This window comes from Aquarana catesbeiana, linkage group LG06 (assembly GCF_042186555.1).
Source record: "Aquarana catesbeiana isolate 2022-GZ linkage group LG06, ASM4218655v1, whole genome shotgun sequence".
Lineage (NCBI taxonomy): Eukaryota > Metazoa > Chordata > Amphibia > Anura > Ranidae > Aquarana > Aquarana catesbeiana.
The window spans coordinates 97,215,790-97,242,718 of NC_133329.1; the positions used below are offsets into that span (position 1 = coordinate 97,215,790).

General features: G+C 43.3%; 1 protein-coding gene across 5 annotated transcripts in view; it reads left to right on the forward strand.

The window, feature by feature from the left end:
* The window catches only part of TRAF7 (TNF receptor associated factor 7), a 71,436-nt gene that overhangs the window by 7,380 nt on the left and 37,127 nt on the right, over window positions 1-26,929 (forward strand). Inside the window, exons 2-6 of one of the 5 annotated variants that reach the window (XM_073636480.1) lie at window positions 18,974-19,088; window position 19,281; window positions 22,391-22,448; window positions 23,998-24,089; window positions 25,110-25,226. In XM_073636480.1, the coding sequence (XP_073492581.1) occupies window positions 19,012-19,088; window position 19,281; window positions 22,391-22,448; window positions 23,998-24,089; window positions 25,110-25,226 (345 nt within the window). In that variant the 5' untranslated portion in view covers window positions 18,974-19,011. Of the gene's footprint in view, window positions 1-4,572; window positions 4,695-18,973; window positions 19,089-19,280; window positions 19,282-22,390; window positions 22,449-23,997; window positions 24,090-25,109; window positions 25,227-26,929 lie in introns of those variants that run through there. The other 4 variants (XM_073636477.1, XM_073636479.1, XM_073636478.1 and 1 more) reach the window with 4 other exon arrangements.

The following is a 26,929-nucleotide window of genomic DNA, read 5'->3' on the forward strand; positions in this document are numbered from 1 at the left end:
ACCGCGGGCTCTAACAAAAATGGTACCTGTGTGATGCTTGCCGCTGCAGGGATCATCCCCGTATAACCACCTGAAATCCAGCGACTTACGGGTATGTTGTTGGTCCAGGAGTGGTTAAAGCAGAACTGCAGCCACAGATGAGAGGAATGAATATCCTATTATGGCCCCTTCAGACTGGGGGAGAACCATACTGCCTGAATGAGGTGTTTGTTTTGGTGTCTGCATCCAACCTTTGGACATGGATGCAAACACAGTAGCCCCCCAAGAATACAGCTGATGTTCTGTCAAAATAGCCAATTCATCGAGATCTCTAATCAGGTCACTTCCAGTTACTGTAGCATCAGTACTTGGAGATTTCCACGAGTTGTTGTTTTGACACAACAGCACCAAGCGCGTACACTCCAGTACACGATATGAGCGGACATTGTTAGTCTATCCGATACTAACCAACAACATGGCCGCCTTCGAGGCGGCGACAACTTAGCCGCTGTTCTTTGTAGACAGCAAACTCTTTGTGCACCCCAGTGTACGCGCTTGCCGGTGTTGTGTCAAAACAGCAACTCGTCTAAATCTCCAATTACTGATGGTTTACAGCAGGGGTAGGCAACCTGGGGCTTTCCAGCTGTTGCAGAACTACAAGTCCCATCATGCCTCTGGGAGTAATTGTAACTGCCAGCCTTGCAGTGCATCATGGGAAATGTAGTTGCACAACAGCTGGAGGGCCCCAGGTTGCCTACCCCCTGGTTTACAGTAACCGGAAGTGACGTGATTGGAGATCTCGAAGAAATGGCTATTTTGACAGAACACAGCCGGTCAACATTTGTTCATTAGCAAGTGGACCCAGAACGCCCAATGTCTGACCTTCAATACAGAGCTCTCCCCTGCAGTAACTTTCTCCTGCCTTTTAGATGTCCTCAGTCTGATGACCTACATTTAATCCATTTCTTGGACCTGCCCTCCCAGTCTGTGATTGGTCAGTGGAGTGAGAAGCAGCACAGTGATGAGATGATCTCTCTGGCATTCTGCTCTCTCCTTCTCTCAGTATGCGTCTGATTGGCTCCTTGTGCTGCTGCATCTTCCACTCACACTCCAGCTCTGCTGTACAGGGAATGCAATAGGTGTGATATCAGGTCACGTTTGGGTTCTTGCACTGCTTACGTTTAATGATGTAATGATTACAGAGCTTAAAGTGTAACTAAAGCCAAAACTTCTTGTTTTGGATGGAGTAAGGGAGGGTTATAACCCCTGTCAGTTTTTTTCTTTGCCATCTGTGTTCCATCAGAGAGATTTCCCCTTACTTCCTGTCCCAAAGCCAAAACAGCAAGTGAGAGGAAATCCCTCCAAAGTGAGGGAATCTGGGGTGTCACCAGAACTAGTGTCCCCATTGGAAGATTCCCCCTCTATTACTGTTCTGATGTCAACCCAAAATTAAAAAAAAATAATATTTCTCTTTCACTTTTGGTGATAATGGTAAACAGGTCAAATAGAGAGGGTGAATCTCCCTAATGGAGGCACAGACCGCAATAAACACGTGACAAGGGGTCTAATCCATCCCCACTCTATCCATAACTAATAATAAAGTTATGCTTTTAATTATACTTTAAAGTTGAACCCCAGGAATGGCTTGTTTTACATAGTTACATTGGACCAGCTTGTACCAAGTTAAGTACACAAATTTCATATCTGACTAACCCTTGTGCAAGTGGAGAATCACTCTAGTAGTCACCGCTACTACAGGGATCCTTGCTGCCTTCCAGTTCCCATGCCGAGTGGCTGTATTGGGAACATAGGAGGTTACTCGCTGGGCACTGCTGCCATTCAGAGAACGCCTTTGTCACGAATTACACACACCCACGGCGACTAGCTAACCGCGACGTGCGTTCCGTGACCGGGGTATATGAGGAACTAAGGGAATAAGGGGGAACTTATACTGAGCATGTAAGACTGGCTGTGGTACTTTCACAGCCTGCACTACCTTTGGCCACCACTAGAGGGAGACTCCAATCCAGCTAGCTGACCACACACAGGCAGATATGAATCTTACATATAATCTGGTGCACTCTAAGGGTTGGGGAGCCGTCTAGCAATTACTACACACTTCTAGGGTTCCTCCAGCTATCCTGCAAGATTGAACCCTGGTGTTAATCACTCTTGCCACTGTCCCCACACACCAGACACACAATAAACGATAGCCTGCCACCACCCAACAGTTTGTCCGCAGACTGGTCTGCTGAGCCACCAAACACACAAATCTCCATCTGGCAGATCTGTTAGCTTACAATCTGCATGCAATCTGCCAACACACGCAGTGCAATTGCATACCAATTGGCACGTAACTTAAACTGAGTACTTAGGCACTAAAATACAACAACCTCTCCAGAGATATGAGTCCTAGCTTAGTACACAGAAGTCACTTATTAATTTTATCATTTAATATCCCGAAAGTGGGCAGTGCATCAAAGATATACAAAGAAAAAGGAATTACTAAAAAAAGATACAAAAAATACAGAAAGACACACAATTGCCAATTTGCTATGAAAATAAAAAGGGGTAAAAACAGAAATAAACTTTACCCAAGTCTATTTGTTAGTAGAAGCATACTGGAACATGTGGGAACTCCCCAGTTTCGAACTGGCTTCGTGGAAGAACCATGTCCATATCTCAGGCTACCCAATTTATTGAAATATGGATGTGGGCGGGACTTTAGCCTTTGGCCAATCAAACCTGGGGGGTGTTCCTGTCTCAGCCAACAGAAGGTTTTGTGTTCTGAATTTACCAGAGTGGAATTGGTGCAGAACGGCGCTGATTGCTGGGTCATGGATAGGATTTCCGATACCAGCGCATCAGGCCGATCGCAACAGTACCAATCACTGCCTGCCTGCCGCAATCAGGCGCCATATAACGGTTTTGTGTGGTTCTCTAGGATTCCACACCTGCTAAATATACAGAGTTACCTGTACACGTAACCCATCACGTGTACGATCAAAAGGAATTATTTTCATCTCTCTGATGCTAAAATTTTAGCTTTTATGAGAGATAAACTAGGTTCCTTAGATCTGTTGGTATTAATCAAAGTTTACAGACTGTCCGGAGCCTTGTGAATGCCCCCTGCGGATCAATGTAGCCAAAATGACTAGCAGTTTTCTTTGAGGCCTCAGGAAGGTGGCAATCTATGTTTACTCTAATGGAAACTTTTATTGGCATCTAGGTGTCACTTCGATCCTAGAAAAAACTTTCTCTGTCCTTTTCAAATGCTAATGAAAGACTGACATTGAATACTATATTTTTAATAACCCAGAATTAAACTACATCTACAATTACACTACTTCTACAGATCACACCACATCTTGTTAAGGCAAAACTATCCTACGCTTACATTTTCGTCACAGCCTTGTATTTTTCTCAATGAATGCAAAGCATTCTCTGATTGGATGAGGGGGAGAGGCAGGGCAGTGATGTTACAATCTTCACCTCATCTAATCGGAGAACTCTCTTCATGAATTGAGATAAAAATCGTACAGTAATCGGATCGTTAGTACAGAGCTTTCGAGAGACGATCAAGACAGTTTATCCAATATTATTTTATCGGACATGCACGAAAATTTTTTCTCGTATGATACCAGATCGTACGATTTTTGTTTAATCAGTACAGTTCTCGTCCGAAAATACAATACAAATACAAAATATAGTGAACTTGGTGTTGAGTTATTCACTTTAAGGTCATCACAGAGGACAAGGGGGCACACTTTATGCCTAGGAGGAAAAAAGATTTTATCGCCAAATACGGAAAGGTTTCTTCACAGTAAGAGCTCCAGAGGTGGTTCTGGCCAGCTCAGTAGATTGCTTTAAGAAAGGCCTGGATTCTATCCTAAATGTATATAATATAACTGGATACTAACATTTATATGTAAAGTTGATCCAGGGAAAATTCAATTGCCTCTCGGGGGATCAGGAAGGAATTTTTTCTCCTGCTGTAGCAAATTGGATCATGCTATGCTGGGGTTTTTTGCCTTCCTCTGGATCAACTGTGGGTATAGGATTGTGTATATGGGATTGTATTTTTCTATTTTTTTTTTTGTGGTTGAACTTAATGGACTTGTGTCTTTTTTCAACCTGACTAACTATGTAACACTACAACACATGACATCACTTCCGATTTTTTAATTTTGTCATATGAGAATTTTCATAACTTTAGTAAACTCTTCAGGTTCGATATACGACTAGCATGCAAAAAATAAATAAATAAATAAATAAAAACGTCGATCTATCGTCCGATTTTCGGATCGTGTGTCAAATCTTGGGGCAAATCAATTTTTTGTCCTGTGTATCTGGTTGGGGGAAAACTCCAGTTTATGCCTTACGCACACAAACCACTATTCCCTGTATTGGGAGACGCACACTGCGGTTATTGACCTGAGACTGGTGTGTTTGCTCTGTCTGTTCCTGATCAAGCAAGCCCAAAATCTTGAATGTTTAATAATGCTGGCCCGGCTGGCAGGCTGCTGATTGGACAGAGTAAGGGATTTTCCAGTTTTGCTAACTTGTCGCCCACTGCTGAGCATGCCTTTCTGTTTACATCACTCTCTCTTGCCTCACGGTCAGCACACAGACTTGGGTCGGTGTTGTGAAATCCACTCAGTTGCAGAGAGTCGAGTTTCCTGGAAACTGGGAGAGCTTCAGAGTCTTCCTGCGAGGTATGTGTGATCAGCGATCGGCCAGAGAGAGGATTGTATTGGGCTCTCTCCTCCTGATATCCAACAGACAATCTTATTTTAGAGTCATTAGAGCGTTGGGGCCCTTCTGCTTTAATGAGACTGCATGGCGTGCAATATATCAGAGGCTGAATGAATAGAGCTGCTTTCTGCCAGGAGGACTAGGAAGAGTGTGGGGAAAGAGCAGCTACTTTTATATAGAATTATGTTGTCATGGCAAGCTTGTTTTTTTCTTATCTGCATGGCCTGGTTATACCGTCTTATTTAACTGTAATGTGCAAGTTGCAGAATGGCTTGGCAAACTGGTAACAGTCGTCTTCCATTGGTCCGAGTGCCCAACGGTAATGAAATAGAATTCACTCTTGTAAAACCTGGCGAGCGCTTACTATGTACCACCTGGTGTGGGTCAGTCTATTTCAAGCGCCCTGACATTTTCATTTATTGCATCTAAGATCTGTTTGTTCTCAAACTGCACGCACAGCCAAGACTTAAAGTGCTATTAAACCTAAGATCAAACATTTATTAAAATCGCTGCTTACCAATTCTTAGATGTGGTGGCTGCATTAGTTTTCCTTTATTTTCAGCGGTGAGTGATCTAGCCAGTAAGTCTGTTGTTTTTTTTTTTCCAGAAGAACAAGCTGTCCTGCAGATTTAGCAGTTAGAGGTTTGAGTCAAGCCATTTCAAGCAGGGGTGCTTACAACGATCAGCTTTTACTTTTATTTACATTTTATTTACGTAAAACCTCTATCCCAAAAGGAACAGAACTGTTTGCTGTAAGGCTAGGTTCACATTGATGTGGCTCTGCGCATTTTGAATGGGCTGCTGTGCCTCCTAAAATGCAGGAAAAAGGTCCCTGCACCATTTCTGGAATTGCAGCCTGCACAGGAACCACAACTGCAGTTGAGTTCCCAGTGTGGGAGCCATTTCTAGGTTTAATGGCACCCACACACGTCTCCTGCGTTTTTCTGTGCAGCTGGCTGCGGGAACAGGTGTGGACCCATAGCAGGAACCACCCAAACAGATGTGAACCTACCCTAACTGCACAGAAAGTATTACCTGGAGTTCGGCTTCAATTTGTTAGTTTATTTAAATCTACTAGTCCATCTTATACTTCCCTCCCCCCTCAGAATGACAATGCTGCTGTCCAAAGGTGCCCCCTGTGCCTGTGCTCCTTCATCCAGAGTGGGGGCACTCCAATACAGTAGGAGTGTTGCTGGCCAGATCACAGGGTGAAAACAGAGGGAAAAAAAGCTTAAAATAGGAAAACAGATGCAATTGCCCCATCTGATGATTGGTAAGCTGCAATTTTACATTTCTGCTTTTGGGTTTAATACTGCTTTAACCACTTAAAGACCAGCCGACACAGTTGTACTGCAGCAGGTTAGCTCTCCTGGGAGAATCGCCGTCATTGTACGTCATCTGCTTTAAGATCACTAGGAGGGGGCGCGCCTGCAGCGTGACGCCGGAGCCAATGCGCATGTCCGCCGGCCACCCGTGATTGCTCTTGAGAGAGACAGAACGGGGATCTGTCAATGTAAACAGACAGATCCCGCTCTGTCAGGGGAGGATAGACAGATTTGCTGTTCCTAGTGATTAGGAACAGCGATCTGTCTCCTCCCCCCGTCACTACACTGCCCCCACAGTTAGAAACACCTCCTTAGGGAACACTTAACCCCTTGATTGCCCCCTAGTGTTAACCTCTTCCCTGCCAGTGACATTTATACAGTAATCAGTGGCTAATTTTTAGCTATGATCTGTCCACCGCAATGTTGCAGCCCCGCTAAAAATTGATGATCAACGCCATTACTAGTAAAAAATAATAATAATAAAAATGCCATAAATCTTTCCCCTATTTTGTAGACGCTATAACTTTTGCACAAACCAATCAATATACGCTTATTGCGTTTTTTTTTTTTTTTTGTTTCTTTTACCAAATATATAGAATACATATCGGCCTAAACTGATGAAGAAATTTTTATTTTTTTATTTTTGGGGGATATTTATTATAGCAAAAATTAAATATTGTTATTTTTTTGAAATGGTTGGTCTTTTTTTGTTTATAGCGCAAAAAACTAAAAAATGCAGAGGTGATCAAATACCACCAAAAGAAACCTCTATTTGTGGGGAAAAAAAAGGACATACATTTTGTTTGGGTACAGCGTTGCACGACCGCACAATTGTCAGTTAAAGCGACACAGTGCCGTATCGGAAAAAATGACCTGGTCATTAAGGGGGCAAATCCTTCGGGTCCTTAAATGGGTAACCGCTACATGCAGGTTTCTATTGCTGTCTTTGTCTACATCGGGTGGATTTCCTCATTTCCTGTCCTGAGGACCACTAGGAAATTAGACTACCAAACTGTCAGGGGTTAGTAAACGTTGCCCATCATGTGATGAGCCCATACCAGTATTGTGTATATAAGTTTTATATCTTGTTGTTATGGTCCTCTAAGCTCCACAGAATAGTGAGGCTGAAAAGCTCATAGCATGTCCGGCCTGGTTCATGTTCACATGAGAGTCGCACAACTTTCACCCAGGTTTCACACATTTTACCAATTGAATCCAATGAGCAAATGTTGTGAATGTTTGATGAAAGTTTTGTCAGTCTTCGGTAAAAACATTTATACATAGACTCCAAGGTAAAAAAAAATATATGTGTGTGTGTATATATATATATATATATTATACACTATATTACCAAAAGTATTGGGACGCCTGCCTTTACACGCACATGAACTTTAATGGCATCCCAGTCTTAAGCCGGCTACACATTATACAATAATTTTTTATTTTTTTTTAGATTTACCTTGAACTATGTAGTGCAAGAGCCTGCCTGATTTCATATAATTTTAAAGTGTTTAGGTGTGACCTCATATTATATGGTTTTGGTAAATCTAAAAGAATATTGTACAAGAGAATTGTATAATGTGTAGCCAGCTTTAGTCCATAGGGTTTAATATTGAGTTGGCCCACCCTTTGCAGCTATAACATCTTCAACTCTTCTGGGAAGGCTGTCCACAAGGTTTAGGAGTGTGTCTATGGGAATGTTTGACTATTCTTCCAGAAACTCATTTGTGAGGTCAGGTACTGATGTGGTCAAGAAGACCTGGATCGCAGTCTCTGCTCTAATTCATCCCAAAGGTGTTCTATCGGGTTGACCTTGCTTTGTGCGCTGGTCCAAATCATTTGGTGGAGAGGAGATTATGGTTTGGGGTTTGTTTTTGAGGGGTTGGGCTTGGAACTAAGGGGGCAAGCCCAACCCCTCAAAAACAAACCCCAAACCATAATCTCCTCTCCACCAAATCATTTGGACCAGCGCACAAAGCAAGGTCAACCCGATAGAACACCTTTGGGATGAATTAGAGTGGAGACTGTGAGCCGGGCCTTCTCGTCCAACATCAGTGCCTGACCTCACAAATGTGCTTCTGGAAGAATGGGCAAACATTCCCATAGACACACTCCTAAACCTTGTGGACAGCCTTCCCAGAAGAGTTGAAGTTGTTATGGCTGTAAAGGGTGGGCCAACTCAATATTGAACCCTACGGACTAAGATGGACTGGGATGCCATTAAAGTTCATGTGTGTGTAAAGGCAGGCGTCCCAATACCTTTGCCACTATAATGTGTGTGTGTGTATATATTATACCTATTACATATACAGTATATATACATATACAGTATCTCACAAAAGTGAGTACACCCCTTACATTTTTGTAAATATTTTCTTCTATCTTTTCATGTGACAACACTAAAGAAATGACACTTTGCTACAATGTAAAGTAGTGAGTGTACAGCTTGTATAACAGTGTAAATCTGCTGTCCCCTCAAAATAACTCAACACAGCCATTAATGTCTAAACCACTGGCAACAAAAGTGAGTACACCCCTAAGTGAAAATGTCCACATTGGGCCCAATTAGCCATTTTCCCGGTGTCATGTGACTCGTTAGTGTTACAAGATCTCAGGTGTGAATGGGGGAGCAGGTGTGTTAAATTTGGTGTTATCGCTCTCACTCTCTCATACTGGTCACTGGAAGTTCAACATGGCACCTCATGGCAAAGAACTCTCTGAGGATCTTAAAAAAAGAATTGTTGCTCTACATAAAGATGGCCTAGGCTATAAGAAGATTGCCAAGACCCTGAAACTGAGCTGCAGCACGGTGGCCAAGACCATACAGCGGTTTAACAGGACAGGTTCCACGCAAAACAGGCCACGCCATGGTCAACCAAAGAAGTTGAGTTCACATGCTCAGCGTCATATCCAGAGGATGTCTTTGGGAAATAGACGTATGAGTGCTGCCAGCATTGCGGCAGAGGTTGAAGGGGTGGAGGGTCAGCCTGTGAGTGCTCAGACCATATGCCGCACACTGCATCAAATTGGTCTGCATGGCTGTCGTCCCAGAAGGAAGCCTCTTCTAAAGATGATGCACAAGAAAGCCCACAAACAGTTTGGTTAAGTCAAGCAGACTAAGGACATGGATTACTGGAACCATGTCCTGTGGTCTGATGGGACCAAAATAAACTTATTTGGCTCAGATGGTGTCAATCATTTGTGGCGGCAACCAGGTGAGGAGTACAAAGACAAGCGTGTCTTGCCTACAGTCAAGCATGTTGGTGGGAGTGTCATGGTCTGGGGCTGCATGAGTGCTGCCGGCACTGGGGAGCTACAGTTCATTGAGGGAACCATGAATACCAACATGTACTGTGACATACTGAAGCAGAACATGATCCCCTCCCTACGGAGACTGGGCCACAGGGTAGTATTCCAACATGATAATGACCCCAAACACACCTCCAAGACAACCACTGCCTTGCTAAAGAAGCTGAGGGTAAAGGTTATGGACTGGCCAAGTATGTCTCCAGACCTAAACCCTATTGAACATCTGTGGGGCATCCTCAAATGGAAGGTGGAGGAGTGCAAGGTCTCTAACATCCACCAACTCCGTGATGTTGTCATGGAGGAGTGGAAGAGGACTCCAGGGGCAACCTGTGAAGCTCTGGTGAACTCCATGCCCAAGAGGGTTAGGGCAGTGCGGGAAAAAAATGGTGGCCACACAAAATATTGACACTTTGGGCCCAATTTGGACATTTTCACTTTTGTTGCCAGCGGTTTAGACATTAATGGCTGTGTGTTGAGTTATTTTGAGGGGACAACAAATTTACACTGTTATACAAGCTGTACACTCACTACTTTACATTGTAGCAAAGTGTCATTTCTTCAGTGTTGTCACATGAAAAGATAGAATAAAATATTTACAAAAAAAGTGAGAGGTGTACTCACTTTTGTGAGATAATAAATAAATATATATAATTTCAGTTGCATAATCCTATCTAGTTGTGTAGGAAAATACTAGCGATTATTCAACGGTCAGCAGATGTAGGGTTATCAGACAGTGGTGAAAAAAAACTTCATGAACAATTTCAGGAAAAAAAACAACACTCTATTTTATGATTTCTATATGTGTATCTGAAAGTATCATGACTATGTGAGCCTCACTTGACTGTTAACTGTTGGAAACATTGCCTGCTGTAAAAGATAAAAGCATAATGGTTGTTCCATTGTTAAAGAAAATTGTGATCTGACTGCTTGCTGCTGTTTGTGTCATAAAGGTTTATAAAGAGTGTATTTTTTATTTAATTTTTATTTTTTTAGTGTTTTTTTTTTTTATGTATAAGCAGAGGCATATATTGCATAGCACATGCGTCATGCAGTGTAAAAAAAATCAGGGGCATGGGGCAGATGTTTTTGTTTTTTTGAAAGACCTTCATGTCTCCTCTGCCAAATAACTAGAACTTCTATCAATGTTTTTTTATTGCAGAGCTTTCGTTCTACATTAATTTCTTATACATCACATATATTATGAGATTATACACACACACATATTTTTGGCTAGGAAATATGAAATAATGCATAATATCATTTCATATTCTTCTTTTGGATCAACAGGTGGAACTTTAGACTCTAGCTATTTGCAAGTTGTTTATATAACTCAGTAGCTCAAGTTGATTTTTACACATAATGACATAGACACAGATAAGCTTCCAGTCTTTAAATGCATCTAACTGTAGTTACCCCAAACATTTTTTTCCAGTAAAGAAGCTTTTAATCTAGGGAAGGAAACCTGTCCAGTTAACCTGCATAAAAAAATACCAGAGTAGCATAAAATATGCAGCAAAAGTATAATTTGTCGTAAAAATTCCAACTTTAATCATTAAAAGACATTCCTAAAGCGGAGCTCCACCCAAAAGGGGAAGTTCTTCTTTAGGCACTCCCCTCCCCTGCTACATTTGGCATGTCATTTTTTGGGGGGGCGAGCGGGTACTTAGTTTTGACAGGTACCCGCTCCCACTTCCGCTCAGATCGCCTAGGTCAGTGATGGCGAACCTTGGCACCCTGGATATTTTGGAACTACATTTCCCATGATGCTCAACTACACTGCAGAGTGCATGAGCTTCATGGGAAATGTAGTTCCAAAACATCTGGGGTGCCAAGGTTCGCCATCACTGGCCTAGGCAATACGAGTGGAAGTTCTTCTCTCCCCCTCCCTCCCCCATCCTCCTGCAGTCTTCTAGGACACGTCACAGGTTCCAGAAGACAGTCAGACTATTCAGCAGGCACAGTGCATGCCTGGCTGTGAAGCTGCAAGCTGTCACAGCCAGGTGCCCACAGTTGAAACGCAGGTGTCCGACAAAATACTCAACTCGACAGAATATCGAACCACGTCACTTCCAGTTTCTTTAAACCCACAGTAATTGGACATTTTGACGAATTTGTGTTTGGACACAACAGCGGCAACCAAATGCAGTCCGGTAAAGCAACATTTCACAGCACAGCGGCTAACGGGGACAAAGTTGTCACCGACTCGGAGGCGGCCATTTTGTTGATTAGTGTTGGAGCGGACTGTATTCTGTTGCCGCTCTTGTGTCCAAGCACCTATTCCTGAAAATGTGAAATTACTGCTTACAAATTTGCAATTAATAATGGTTTAAAGAAACTGGAAGTGGCGTGGTCCAAGATTCTGCCGAGTTGTGTCTTTTGTGAGAACACCGGCGCCGAGGAGAGGGAGAGAACTGACGGCTCGGGTGAGCACATGGCTGGACCCTGGGACAGATGAGTACGTGTTTTATTAAAAGTCAACAGCTAAACGTTTTGTAGCTGCTGACTTTTAAATAAACACAAAAACGCCTTGAGCTCCTCTTTTTAAAGTGGTTGTAAATAATTTTTTGTTTAAATGTAAATTCTTACATATACCCAGTGCAGTGAGAGGCCTCAGGTGATACACAGAGATGAAACAAATCCTCCTATATAAGTTGTACCCGTTTAACTGCAGTCTTCTCTTCTCTACATCCATTCAAAGTGCTGAATTTATAAGCTTATTTGAGAGTTTAGAAAAAAGGGGGGCGGAGAGCTGGAATTACACTCTGCAGAGCTCAGTGAGGAGAGCTGATTGGAGTGAAGGGACACACAGGAACAGAGCTGATGCTGTCAATCACAGGCTGTATGCTGGAGCATACAGCCCCCCCCCCAAACACACACACTTTTTTTTTCCCCTCTTGGTGTCAGGAAATGTTGTGAGAAGTTACACATGCTGATAGCAGCAGGCAGAAATGACACTTAGTGCTCTGGGTTGAGACAAGTACACACTACAGAGGGGTTTTCTTTGTTCATATTTAAAGTCTGAGGTTTACAACCACTTTAGAGTACAACTCTGCCTAGACATTAAAAATTTGTGAACAGGCAGGCTGTTATTGTAAAAGAGACTTATTGTCTCTCAAGAGTAATTACACTATGCGTGTTACATATCACCACAAACGTCAGAGTAAGAGCATGAATTCTGGGGCCATCATTCACGGTTCACTCTAAACTGATAACCTGTTCAGGCTTGAAAGCCAAGGAACAGTCCAGGAGCATGAGGGAGCGCCGTCTGAGGGAAAGCAGAGGACCAGGCACATAAACTGGCTTTTCTTGTCCCCTAGACAAAAACTAGAGACAAAAGCTGATTAAGGCATTGTCAGGGGGGAATACTGTGATCGGAAATAGGTAATAAATACCTGAAAGTGTTAAACTTACTCAGTACTTGGCATGTATGCATGAAAAACATGTCTTGACTCAGTCTTATTTAAGACGTGGAGGAGTATAGAAGTCATTTGTGAGGGCAGTATAAGTCCTGGATGGATAGATTTTGTAGAGGAGATGTGAAAAAGTGCTGATCGTTAAGAATGTGTTAGGACTGTTAAAGGGATTGTAAAGTCAGAAGGTTTTTTATCTTGAGGCATTCTGTGCATTAAGATAAAAGCCTTCTGTGTGCAGCAGCCCCCTCAACACCCCCTAATACTTGAGCCCATCTTTGTCCAGTGACGTTCACAAGTGTCTCAGCCGTCCGAGACTCACCCTCCTGAATGGCTGAGACACAGCAGCGGTGCCATTGGCTCCCGCTGCTTTTAGTCAAAGTCAGTTAGCCAATCAGGAGAGAAAGGGGCGGGGCCAGGGAGCTGTGACTCGGCTCGGGTGCCCCCTATAGCAAGCTGCTTGCTGTGGGGGCACTCGAAAGGAGGGAGGGGCCAGGAGCACAGAAGAGGAACCCAAGAAGAGGAGGATCTGGGCTGCACTGTGCAAATCCACTGCAACGGAGCAGGTAAGTATAAGGTTTGTTATTTTTATAGAGAAAAAAAAGAGACTTTAGTATCACTTTAAGTGTGGCACTGGTGGGCCATGGCAGGGACTCACAGATGAGCAGTCAAAATGGATCAGAGTGGGACTTAAAGTCATATATAAGCTTCCATTTTTTTAAAAATTAAATAACAAAGATAGTAGACTTACATGCTCTGTACAATGGTTTTGCACAGAGCAGCCTCCATCCTCCTATTTTTGGGTTCCCCACCAGCACTCCTGACCCCTCCTCTTTGGCTACTGGCCCCATAGAAAAAGGCTTCCTAGGGGGGCACTCGTGCGGGCTCGCTCCCCTGAGCCACCCTGTCTATTGCGTCTATTGGCATAGACACCTTGGCCACACCCCCTTCTACCTCATCATAGGATTTGATTGACATGAGCGGGAGCCAATGGCTTCCTCTGCTATCAGTCTGCATAGTGAGGGATGAGGGAGCCAAGAGAGTTTGTGATCTTGTGCACAGCGCTGGATCGAGATTGGGCTCAGGTAAGTATAAGGGGGGGGGGGGGATCTTCTGCAACCGAAGGTCTTTTACCCTAATGCATAGAATGCATTAAAAGTTTACTAAACCTACGACGGTAAAATTAGTCTGTTTATGCAGTAAAGCATGCCTTTTATACTCATTGTGGAACCTAAGAGGTTAATCCTGCACATTGTGTAAAAAGGCTGTTTGATCCTGTCTTCTCTGATCTTCCCCTTCTTCCACAGTCCCCTATCCATCTCCTAATAATACAGAACCTTGGGGGCAACTCTGTACATGCTCAGTTTGGTGTGTATTGCTAGAGATTTTTTTTTTCCTGGGAGAGTGCATGTGATCAGCAAAGAGCCAATTGGCACTGTCCAGACAGAGGGTCAGGGGTCCTGCAGCCTGATAGGACATTCAGAGAAGAATGAAAACTCCTCCTACAAGCTTTACCCAGACACTGATAGAAGTCACAAGACTGCTGCTGAGAAAAAGTATTCTTAGTATACAATGAGCTGCGCATGCACAGCTCAGTGTACAGTCTCAGGACAATTTTGTTGTGCATGTGCACAGAAGTTATGTCCTTGAAGTCAATCAAGAAGACCAATGACTCTGAACCTGTAAGAAGAATGCATGAAGATGGAAGCGAGGATATCACAGCGTTGGAATGGATCAGTTTGCTGGGTAGATGTGCCATAATATGTTGTGCATACTTGCACATTATGGTAAAGAAAACAATTCTGGGAGATCAGAGTTTTCAATGTGCTGTGGTTGTTTTCTTCTGCTTTGACAGGCAGTGAATGTGCTTTGAATCCAGTTCTCCCTGCTCTATGTTGCTGCTGGCACTTTGAGTTTACTACAAAGACAATGAGATTAAAGCTCATCTCCCTTTGCTTCTCCTAAGCAGCAGGGACAAGGTAGCAGGCCAAAAGCAGGGGATGTAAAACAAACTATGACTAGACTTCAGAGTCTCTGTTGTGATCTTTGAGGATGTTACCCCACAGTGCCGGCAGCTACAGAGATCAATGAGGGGTTGTTTTAAAGTGTTACTAAACCCAGGACCCTGCATTCACTATATCTGGTCTCCCACAGTACACAGAGCATGAAAATGCAATTATTTTTGTAAATATAAACTGCTAAATATCTTTTCTCATCAACAGTATATAGCAGTCTTGTGACTTCTACGAGTGTCTGGATAAAGCTTGTAGGAGAAGTTTTCATTCTCCCACGATTGTCCTATGAGGCTGCAGGACCCGTGACCCTCTGTCTGGACAGTGCTGATTGGCCCTGTGCTTATCACATGCACTCTCCCAAGAAAAAAAAAAAAAAAAAACCCTCTAGCAATACTCAGCTGGCTCTGTAAATATCAGGAGATGGCTTGGGGACAGTGGAAGAAGGGGAGGATCAGAGAAGACAGGATCAAGCAGCCTTTTTACACAATGCGGAGTATTAACCCCCTTAGGTTCCACAGTAAGTATAACAAGCATGCGTTACTGCATATACACACTGATTTTACTGTTGTAGGTTTAGTAACACTTTACAGGCTTTCGGTTGAGCCTGGTTTTACTGCCTCCCCCTCTTAAACGGCAAAAATGATACCTCTGTCACATTTGGTGGCATTACTGCTGCAAAACGTGACGTATATAGGTTAATGTGGCTGTGCTGCAACAACATTGTAGGTTTTAGAGGGTTAAAGCAGGTGGAGAGGGGGTTACATAATGTAAGACACCTGTGAAAACCCCTTTGAAAAGCGATCCTCTTCAGATCGCTCTTTAGAGGGCGACACGAGTGTAAACAAGCCATAAAGCATAGGAATATGGAAATGTATATATGTCCATAGCCTGACCTTGTGTTCACTTGAAGTGTTTAGTTTAGTTTAGTCCTACTAAACTGCTTCTCACAATTTTTAGTTTTCTTTCTTTATAACTACCATTAGTTACTTATTCTCTAAATGTAAACCTATTACGTTCCGTTTTGGTACATTCCTTTGCAGGGCTGACTTTGTAGAAATTCCTTCACCAAGAAATAATACCTTACTGACGCCGAACCCCCCCCCTCCAATCCCCAGAAATAATTAAAATTTACTACCACCAACAGTGCTTGTAAATCTCCAATGTTTGTTAAATGTAATATTCCTATTGTAGTTGCCACAAACAGAAGCCAGTATAAAGTTTATTGTATAATCTGCTGCAGACAGACTCACCTTCCCGTGCTTTCTCTTGTCCGATGATTCCATGCTGTATAGGACTGCAATGGAAATAGCTGAGTATACCTGACCGGCACGTAGTCCACTCAAGAGTTGTCGATCCAGTGACTCCATATTACTAGAAATCAGACTTTAAAACAAAAAAAAATCCTTGTAATGATGCCCCCTGGACTGTGATTAAATGCTTGATAAGTCTAGGGGTAGCAGAATAAGCTGTAATAATTATCTTATTCCTCACTCTGGCCCTGTACTCTTCTCCCCGATACTCCCTGTTGTGGGCGGGCCCTCATATACAGTGCAGAACTACTGGTCCTGCTTTGTATGTGATGATGTCAAAGTGACAAAGAGAAGAAGCTTGGGGGACCAGTCACACACGGCCCTGGAATCCTGCTGGAGAGAAGAATAAGATGAGTCTTACAGTCTATTTCTCTAACCCTAAAATGTAACAAGCATTTCACCCTTCCATTGCAGAAGTTTATAAATGCAAGGGTATTTTTTTTTTTTTTAAATCCCACAGTTCAGCTTTAAAGGATAACTATACAGTTATTCTTAATAGGTCCAATCTCCTCCTGGCACATTGGGCATCACACAGGCTCGTTTTCAAAAGGCTCATCGCTGTACTTTACTCTGCTCCCAACAGGCCACGCTGCAGGCACAGGTAAGTATAAGATTTGGGAGGGAGGCCCTAGAAGGGAAACTACAGTGAAAATGCCAGCAGTTCATATCTGGATGTACCACCCGGATGAAATCAAAATCCCTGGGCTACAATTTTTTTTTTTTTTTGCAGGGTTTATATATCAGTGTATCATAATTTTATAACACACAGTTGTACCATGCTGCTGCAGGCTTTTAGGGGTTAAAATGTGGTGAGGAGGTAACATCTAAACAGACCCCTGACCTCTCCCCTTTGAGACAGGGAAAGAGGACTGAGGACACAGATTCCCCAGTTCCTTTCTCTGCAGCCTCAGCTGCACTGAAGATGAATGGACAGGAGACCTAGTTTATGATGCTCAGTTATGAATGGACAGAGTCAGTGATCACTGACTGTTGATTCTAAAAAGGAAGGAGCCGGTAAATTACATATTTACCGGCTCCTTCCTCCGCTCACCATCCGGACAGATCCGGGACGGGGGGGGCGGAGGAGGAGGAGGAGCCATAGAGGACCCGGAGGAGGAAACGGATCGGGACCTGGAGGGAGGAGGACACAGAGGGGGACCCAGTGGACAACATGGATCGGGACCCGGAGGAGGACACAGGGGACACAAGGAGCACAGAGGGGGACTCGGAGGAGGACACAAGGGACAGTCAGTACGGCGGTGGAGCAAGCATGCACGAGTGCCCCCACCCTTAACAAGCGGCTTGCTATAGGCAAGAGGCACTCAGCAGGGGGGAGGTGCCAGGAGCGCCAGCAGGGCACCTGAGAAAAGGAGGATCGGGGCTGCTCTGTGCAAAACCATTACACAGAGCAGGTAAGTATAACATGTTTGTTACTTTAAAAAAATAAAATGCTCAATGATTGGCAAGATTCCAGTCCCGTGCGGAAGCACTGTGAGAGCCCAGCTTGGTCTGCTAGAGAATCTGAGAACATAACCTACAACTCAAATAGAAGATTCCTTACCAGACCTGCAGACTCTGACACAAATCTGGAGGTGAACAAATGTGTCAGTTCACTGATTTCCTGTTTGGCTACAGTTCTTCCACCTTTTTTGTCCTTTAAAAAAATTTTCTCTGCAGAATTTTGTACCCTTATGCTGGGTTCAATGGATGTGGTGTTAACCGCATCCAATTCGCATAACATGTAAATTGGACCGACTTTCAATGGAGCCGGTTCACACACGTGGGGGGGGGGGTTTAAAAAAGGGTCCTGTGCGTTTTTGGGTCCATTTCAGGTGCGAATTCAGGTAGAAATTTGAACCTGAACCGGTGAACAGAAACGTACAGGACTCCGGACTGCAAACCGCAGCCACATATGTGTGAACCCAGCCTTAATCTATACTTGTGATAGATTCATTACATGTACAGTGTATGTCTGTATATTGTACTTAGAAGTTCTTAGCAGCCACTTCCTCTCAGTGTTGTGTACGTGACATATATCTGTATAGTACATGTTGGGAAATCCAGGCAATATGTTCTGTAGCCGTGTCATGGAAACTGGCTGTGTTTGTTAGTGTTGTCTCCACGTGGGCTCTTTCCAAGTGTGTTTTTAATAGGAACAAGCTGTAGGAATGTAAAGTCCAGAGAGCGTATCTACACTGAGTATGTCCTGACCCCTTGCTGCTTCATGCTGCTAAATCCTATTGTTCTGCTGCACATTCGTTCACTGCTTTATGAGAAGAGCCACAGGTATGCAGATTGTAAGCTCTTGGGCCAGAACATTTAACTTTCCAGTTCATACTCACTGGTCCCAGTCTGTGTGTTGCCATTTTGTTTATTTTTATTTAATGGATTACATTGCTTGCTAAAGGATTGCCTATAATAAACAATTGCTATTTTTTCCCTTTTAAAATATACTGCTTTGTGCTTTTATATTTTCCCATCCTTTTATGCATCACAGTGCTGCTGGCCTCCTGCACCCACTTCCTGTCTTCAGTGGCTGCCTCATGTCATTGCAGACATTGGAAGACAGGGACAGAGGGTTGTCACCCTGTAACAGGAAGTGCCTGAAGCAAGACACTCATTTTTTTAATGAAAGCTTCATATTTAGGAATATTGAAAATTACTTTTGAAATTTAAATGAACATACTATAGATTTTATAGGTATTTTTGTGATTTGATTTAGATTTATTTTAAGTCTGACAAGACACAGCTGTTGTCAAAGGCAACAGATGTCTGTCTCCCCACCTTTCCTTCTTAGGGAGACATGCCTGCACATGGGAAGCCTGTTTACATAATGTAATGGTCTATTTTTGTTTTCTCTCTCTCTGCAGAGGACCTCCGGTGCAGCCCTGAGATGCCAGCCTAGATTATGACCACGAGTAAGAATCCACGATTCAATCATTTTTCAGCTGGTGCCACGAACATTCCACCAGAAAACAAAGACGGGTACCAGCCTTTCCTCCCCACTACTATCTGCTCTTTCTATTGTGCCACACACTTTGATAACCATTCACAATAGAAACAACATGCCGAACTACTGTATGCTATATCATAAGATGCACAGCTTTACACCTTTGGGTCACCCACACTTTCTGTTGACCTTTTATTATTAGAACACATTCCAACCCGTTGTTTCAGGGTCAGTGTCTGCATGTTTCCTGACTTTTGTCAGTCATCATCTATTAGAACTTCATTCATTAAAAGTAGAACTGTGGCCAGGCTTAAGGCCCCGTTCACACTTGAGCATTTTGTAGATTGTAGCTCAAAGCTGAAAAACGCTCAACAAGCAAAAACCTATTGTTTTCAGTAGCCCTTGCTCACATCTGAGTGTCCTGTCGCTTGTAGCAAAATGCCTGTCGCTCAAAAAAGTACATGAGCTACTTTTCAGGCAGAATTAATAATTTTTGTCCCCATAGACTTCAATGGAAATGCCTGAAAAGCATGATATGAGCTTTTTTTAAGTATTTTGTCACGCGTTTTCTGGTTAAACAGCAGCTCTCCAACCCTTTTCCAGCAGCACTCTACACCTTTTAGATGAAAAACGCCTGGCAAAAGCTGCAAAAATGTGCATTTCTGCTCCAAAAAAACACTTGAAAATGTGACTCGTAGGTGTGAATGTTACCTTAGACATTTAACCTATATTCACACTTAAGCGTCACGTTTTCAAGCATTTTTATAAGCATTTTTTGGAGCAGAATTGCATGTTTTTGCTGTTTTTTTTTTTTTTTTTTTCAGGTGTTTTTTGACTAAAAGGTGTAGAGTGCTGTTGAAAGATGAACGGAGAGCTGCTGTTTGAGCATAAAATGTGCAACAAAACGCTTGAAAAAGGCTCATGTACTTTTTTGAGTGACAGGCATTTTGCTCCAAGCGACAGGACAATCAGCTGTAAACAAGGGCTATTGAAAACAATGGGTTTCTGCATGTTGAGTGTTTTGAGCTTCAAGCTACAAAGTGCTCAGGTGTTAACTGGGCCTCAAAAGTTTCCATATTCCAAACAAGCAGTAAATAAACATTATTACAAGCCTTCACTGGCCTCTTCACATTGCGTTGTAATTCATTCTCATACTTCCCAAGTAAAGCACTGAAGTCCTTTAAGTCTGGTCTTGGCACCACTCCTCTTCGGCCCCTTTTCACACAGACTTTCCGATCAGATCCGCCTGTCAGTTTTTCAGGCAGACCTGATCGGATGCTCCATGCACCTCTATGGAGCGGCGGATGTCAGTGGTAACATGTCTGCTGACATCCGCCCCTATCCGATCCGATCCTGCCTGTGAAATCCAGACGGGTGAAAACCCCATTTTCCATCCGTCTGGAGAATCAGATTGGATGAAAACAGACAGGTGGTCCGTTTTCATCCGATCTCCATAGAGGAGAGCGGGACTTTGACAGGTCCTTCTCCACACAGTGAGCAGACACGGACCTGTCATCCGCCTGCTCAGTGGGGATCACAGACAAGCCCGTGTGAAAGGGGCCTTCCTGTGCACTTACTTTTCTGTTTCCTAGGACAACCACCTTTGTAAGCTTAGTTTAAGTGTATCTAAAGCCAAACCTTTCTGTTTTTAGTGTTGGAAAGAGTAGGAATGGTTAGAAACTTCTGTCTGTGGGAGGTTCTACCTCTTTTTGTCTTCTTGACTGTCATCAGCAAGAAGGCAAATCCAACATTGTAATGGGAGATGAGGGGTAATCTTCCAGTGGGAACATCTATTCTGATGACCAGCTGAAAATCTTCACTTTAGAGAGAGATCCTCTGGGTTCTTGTTGTGTCTCCAGGACAGGAAGTGAGGGGAAATCTCTCCAATGGGACTTGAAGGCAAGGTGTGATGTGTGTTATGTTGTAATGTTTATCAGCCTAACAGCTTGTGGTTTAGTGTAAGAAGATCAGAGATTATTTTTGATAGTTAGCAATGATTTACTGTATTGCTTGCTGTTGTTTGCCTTTTTTTTGTCAGTCATCCTAAAACTGCTTTCACACTTCAGCACACATAATTTCACACTGCATTGCTTTTAAAACACGCTATACAGTTTTAAAAAAAAATGCATAGCGAGTTTTTAAAGAGTTGCATTACAGCCCATCTGTGTCAATAGCTGGTTGTTAAGGATGCCATCTGTTGCCGGCCCCTTAACAACCAGCTATTCATTGCTTATTAGGGGCGCTGGCCGGTGGTTGTTAGGGAGCTGGTACCCTCCGGCATCCTTAACAAACAGTGATAAGGCCTTCCCCCTCAGTGGTCAGCAGGAGCGATGCTACCACTGGAGGGGAGGAGGCAGAGGAGAGGGCGGTGGCCGGACCAGAGGAGCTGGATGACAAGTCTATGCTCATGCTATCCTGGCGGGGATGGGTTGGATCGCAGAGGGGTGCATTTTTTACCTATAAGCTGATTGTTAAGGAAGGCGATGTGTCGGGTCCTTAACAGTCAGCTTTTCAGTGGTTGTTAAGGACGCTGGTGAGTGCCCGCTCCTTAAAAAGGAGCCAGCCTCCTTCAGAAAAAAATTAAAGTGAGTAGCTACAAATACTGTAGCTGCTGACTTTTAATATTAGCACACTTCCCTTGCGGGTTCACAGCCGGTTCCCTACTGTGCATGCTGGTGGCGGTGAAAGGAGGGGGGGGGGGTACCTGCTATGGGGGGAAGCAGATGGGCTTCCACTTTTGGGTGGAGCTTCGCTTTAATAACCAGCAAAAATGCACCCAGGGTGTGTTTTTGGTGTGTTTCCTATTGACTTCAATGGACGCAGGAAAGTTAACCCACCTGGCATTTTCTTATGTCTCTTGAGGAGTTTATTGATAAAATCTCTGTGTTTAGCTCCCAGATCAGCTGTGACCATTAGGGGCTCCCAATCTCCCTGCTGAATTCCTCTTTATTTTATCTTATGCAGAGTGTAGCAGGAATAGCTAGAACATACAGTACAAAGGTGGGGGAAAACACCCAAATCTCCCAGGTGGACTGCACCAGGGTTAGAAACTGTACGATGTAGATGTTACAGTTGAACTATCCATGACATATAAGAAGCCACCATGCTCCGCTTATAATTAGAATATCAAAAATCAATTTTGGGTGGGCATACCATTTTTCCTTTCTTCGGTCTCCTTTCTTAATTTTGAACCATCGAGCTCTTGGCAACCCTCATTGTTTTGGGGTCTTTTTTTGCTGCTTTCTTCTGTATTCCTTACCACATGTTAGGCCATTACTTTGTATTCCTCACCACTTGTTAGGCAATTTACTGCATGTATACATTTTGTATATTACAGACCAGAATGGAACCTACATTTGGACCAGCATTCACAGCAGTGACAACAATTACAAAAGGTATGTTCAATTAATTCAATTAGAATAATGTATTGTAATGTAATAGTGTATTTGGTATTTTGTAGATGATATATAGTTATTAAAAACTTAAATTGGAAGTACAGGCAAAAACTCTATACCTTCTCCCACCCCCATTCTAAGCCTAATCTATCTAACACTGTAAAGAAAAGATCAGTATACTTACCTATTCTGAAGACGCTCTGTTCCGGTCTCCAACGGTGCCTTCTGTTTGCAGGAGAAAGCAGCCAACGGCTGGGAAACTATGTCATCCATAGACTTACTATGGGGCTTTCATTGTCAGCTGCCTCTCCTACACACTGAAGCCGCTGCTGACAGCTCAGCCTGGGATTGGACCGGCTTCAGAATAGGTAAGTATAGCATGAAAAAAAAAAATAGGAACTTTTCTAATAGAAATTAGGTTGTCCTCAAATGATTAGGCACCAGTATTGCCTGTGATTTCCCTGCAGCTAATCTTTCCCCATTACCAATTTTCCATGCCTTGCTCTGCACTGTGTCTCTGTGCAGAGGCAGCCAACTTGGTAGGGGCAGGGCTTTGCTTCCTCGTGTCAGAGTTGACCCCACCTGATGACTGCTGATCTTATAACTGGAGGGGGAACATTCAAGAAGTAGCAAGAGAGGAAGACAGGATCTGCATAAGCAGGGAAACCCTTGGGCTTTGTAGATCCTTGAAGGACAGTCTACAGCACAGTAATAACATCACCAAAGGGTTGAATTACTTAAAAACTGGAGAGTACAAAGTCTGGTGCAGCTGTGCATGGTAGCCAATCAGCTTCTAACTTCAGCTTGTTCAGTTAAAGTGACACAGAGGTGCGGCTCATCCCCACCCCTCACCCCCTCTCCTCATTGGCTCACTGAATTTGATTGACAGCAGTGGACGCCAATGTCTCAGCCATTTGGGAGGGAGAGTCCCAGACAGCCAGTGCTCTCAGTCAACATCGCTGGATCGAGAGGGGCTCAGGTAAGTATTAGGGGGGGCTGCTGCACACACAAGGTTTTTTATCTTAATGCATAGAATGCATTAAGATAAAAAACCTTCTGCTTTTAGAACCACTTTAGGCTTTTACAAGAAAAAAAAAAAAACCTGGAAGCTGATTGGTTTCTATGCAGAGCTGCACCAGATTTTGCACTCTCCAGTTTTGGTAAATTGACCCCCAAGTCTCACTCCAAAAAGCGTGAGACTAAATGTCAGAAAAAAGTAGCGACTTCAAAGAATACTTTGAAAACGTTGAGGCTAGAGGCGTTTGTATGCCTAGGCACAAGAAGTGCACTGCTATTTTTCAGGAATCATTCAGGACACAAGGTAGAGATGTTTAATATAACAGCAAATCTTTATTTTTGGAGTTCAGGTCCACTTTAAAACGGTGCATACAGTTTTTTCAGTTTCGCAAAGTACAAATCAGAATGTTAAAGGCCTGCACAAGCCAAACGGAGCTGGAAGGTTTTTCCCTCCATTGCCTTACTCCATGTGTGTGATTCCAATAAAAAAAATCAGGACTGGGTACCAGTATCCCGCTTTTCTATCTTTCAGCTGAAAGTGCGAGTACGTTTAAACAGCATCGCAGAACGCCATCGACTTCCAGCACTTTAGCATTTTCACCCAGGGATGAAGATGATGTTATGGTGAGTAGGAAGACTCCAGTGCTCTATGTTGGCATATATGAGTAATGAACAATTCCTCATTATAACACACTTTGTAGTGCTGAGAAAGAGGTGTGCACTGGGCAGTATGGTCAATTTCTAGTGCCTAATAGAGTGCACAGTCATATAAGATAGACCATGCTATTGCTATAGACAGAATAAAACGGAAGTTGTTAATGCAGTGTCTATGACACAAAAAATATCTACTTCTGTGTCTTCAACTGGACTTTAAGAAAGCATTGGGCATTTTAACTGTCCAGTATCCCCTCTGATCTGGCTCCAGTGACAACCATTACATTTGAGATTTACATTCACCTTCTGTCACCAGGACAATAAGCAAGTGTAATACATAGACAGCAATAAATATCTGACAGAGGTTCTTCTCTTTTCACATACTATTCACTGGCTGTTAAAGGGTTAAGAAGTGTTGGCAGTGTCCCAGTGGGAATATCATTCCCAGTATATATTCGCCATTCACCCCCTCTCCCCCCCCCTTCTTCCCACACGTTTAGTATATCCCCTCCTTCCCTAGTCTCCTCACATCTCCAGCAGGAAGCAGCCGAGCAGCCTGAATTCAATAGGAGGAAGTGTCTGCATATACACTCTGGACAGAGCTGGCAGGACTTAGCCTGGAGCAGACACCGAATCACTCTCCGCAGGGTGCTGGGAGCCGCAGCTGTGCTGGGGATTCGGGGGGGACATGGGTCCATCAGACTGCGAATGTCGCCCATAACACCAAGAATGAGTGAAACAGCAGCACTTATCAGATTTGCCATGCCAGCCTTCTGCAACATGTAAGGATTATCTGTACAGAGAACAGCTGAGGTTGCTGGATATATAATGGCATTCTATTGGACATACCCCATCCCAGTTCCTAGCATGGTGTGTGGGCATTCATTTGGATCATTGTATTCCTAAGATTCGTAATCTGCCCTTTTGGCACAGATCGGGAGCCTCTGCTACACTTTATCTCAACCCCTTTTGGATTTTTTCTTTTTCCAGCCTCCGATTAGCACCTCCCGACGCTCAGATTCAGCCATATCCGTGCGGTCTCTTCATTCAGAGTCCAGCATGCCCTTGCGCTCCAACTTTTCACTCCATGAGGAAGAAGAAGAGCCGGTAAGGAAAAAATCTTAAAGCTGTCACAGAATCTGTAAGTAGCCAGGAGGTATCACATGTTTTTAACCATCCAGAAGTGTTCCCTGGAGTCAAAATTCGTCAAAGACTAGACTTTCCAGTCTGCAGGTTTTTGCGACGACTGCTTTCTGACGTTCAAGGGATCCTGCATACAGGCCAGTGTGTATACAGATAGTTTAAACAGATGAGGCATATATCAATTATGAAGATGAAGAATAATGTGTAATACGTAACTTAATCCTCACTCCAACAGGATCCCTCCCTCAATCTGTGCAATTGGTCCCCCTAATCCTCCTTTATAAGGTTAAGGTTATCTGGCCTACAGTCACATGATGATGTCATCAAGTACATTGCAGGGCTGATAGCCCTGCATTGTACATGATGACGGAGAGGGCCTACCCACAAGCTGGAGCAGAGCCTGCTGGAAAGAGGAGCAAGGTAAGTATTACATTTTTTTCACATCCTTTAGGGTTAACAAGGATTTAACCCTTGCAGTGTGGTGGGGTCCACAGCAAGGGTAGATTTTTGTAATTCTCAGAGCTGGGCATTAAGGGATTGTGGCCCGCCTTGAACAATTTGTACAAAAGGCACAGCATGTGAAAGGACACTGAGGGGTTTGTTGTAATAAAATGGTGCATTATATAAATATGTAAATTGCTGTAAATGGTTAACATTCATTCCTAATCTGGGTCCTGTAAATAGGTGTTTTTAGTTTATTATCCACCCAGAATACTTTTCCCCCATGCTCTCTTATCTGTGGAGCCCCGGATAACTGTATTGTTTGTTGGCATTGCTCTGGTATCCAGCAACTCTGGAAGTAATGTCTGCAGCAAAGCTGCTACAGACCAATCAATTTCATCCATTGGAACGTGGAGAACCTCGTTGATTGCTAATACTAAACTGCCCAAATCAAAGATGTCATTAAACGTATCATCATAAGTATTTGTACACCATCCAGATGTGTATCAGACAAGAACATACATCAGATAAGTTTGTCATGGCAACTGGACCTTTGTCCTCGAGCCTATCACACTTCCTGTTCCAGTCTATTAAAAGACTCCGCAGGGAAGGTTGCCAGTGACTGATAGCAGAGAACAGTTCCTTATGAATAGCTACACTGGAGATCCAAAAAAAGTCACTTGTCCCCCTCACACAATAACTTTTACATTTACAAATTACAGCTTATAAATGGGCGTTGCTTTACATTGTATACACTTGTGATTAACACTCATGTAAAGAGAAATTATGTTGGTCAGTTTAATGGGATTTTTTTTTTTTTTTTTTAAGTTTAAAAGTGGATTTAATCTTATCTTACCTCCAAAACGTTTTATTCCGGGTACACTAATGGCGCAATATTTTATGTACGCTTGCTGTGTGCAACTAAGAAAAGCCGGACACACACTGTCAGTTTTTCTACATTCAACCAGTGGGTTTAACGACATGAGCACAAGCGATGTTGATGCAGAAATCTCCCCCACTGTGTCTTTGTATTCCCACGGAAATACACTTTCAGCATGTCCCTTTGACAAAAGCTATCTGTTAGACTGGCTTCTGTTGAACAGACGGCTGTATACACTTACCGAAAGTCGGCCGGTTCCTGCTGAACCAGCCAATTTTTGGCCAGGATGTACCAAGCTTACAGCTGGCTATACACAAGCTGAAGAGGAGAGATCACCTGATTCCCC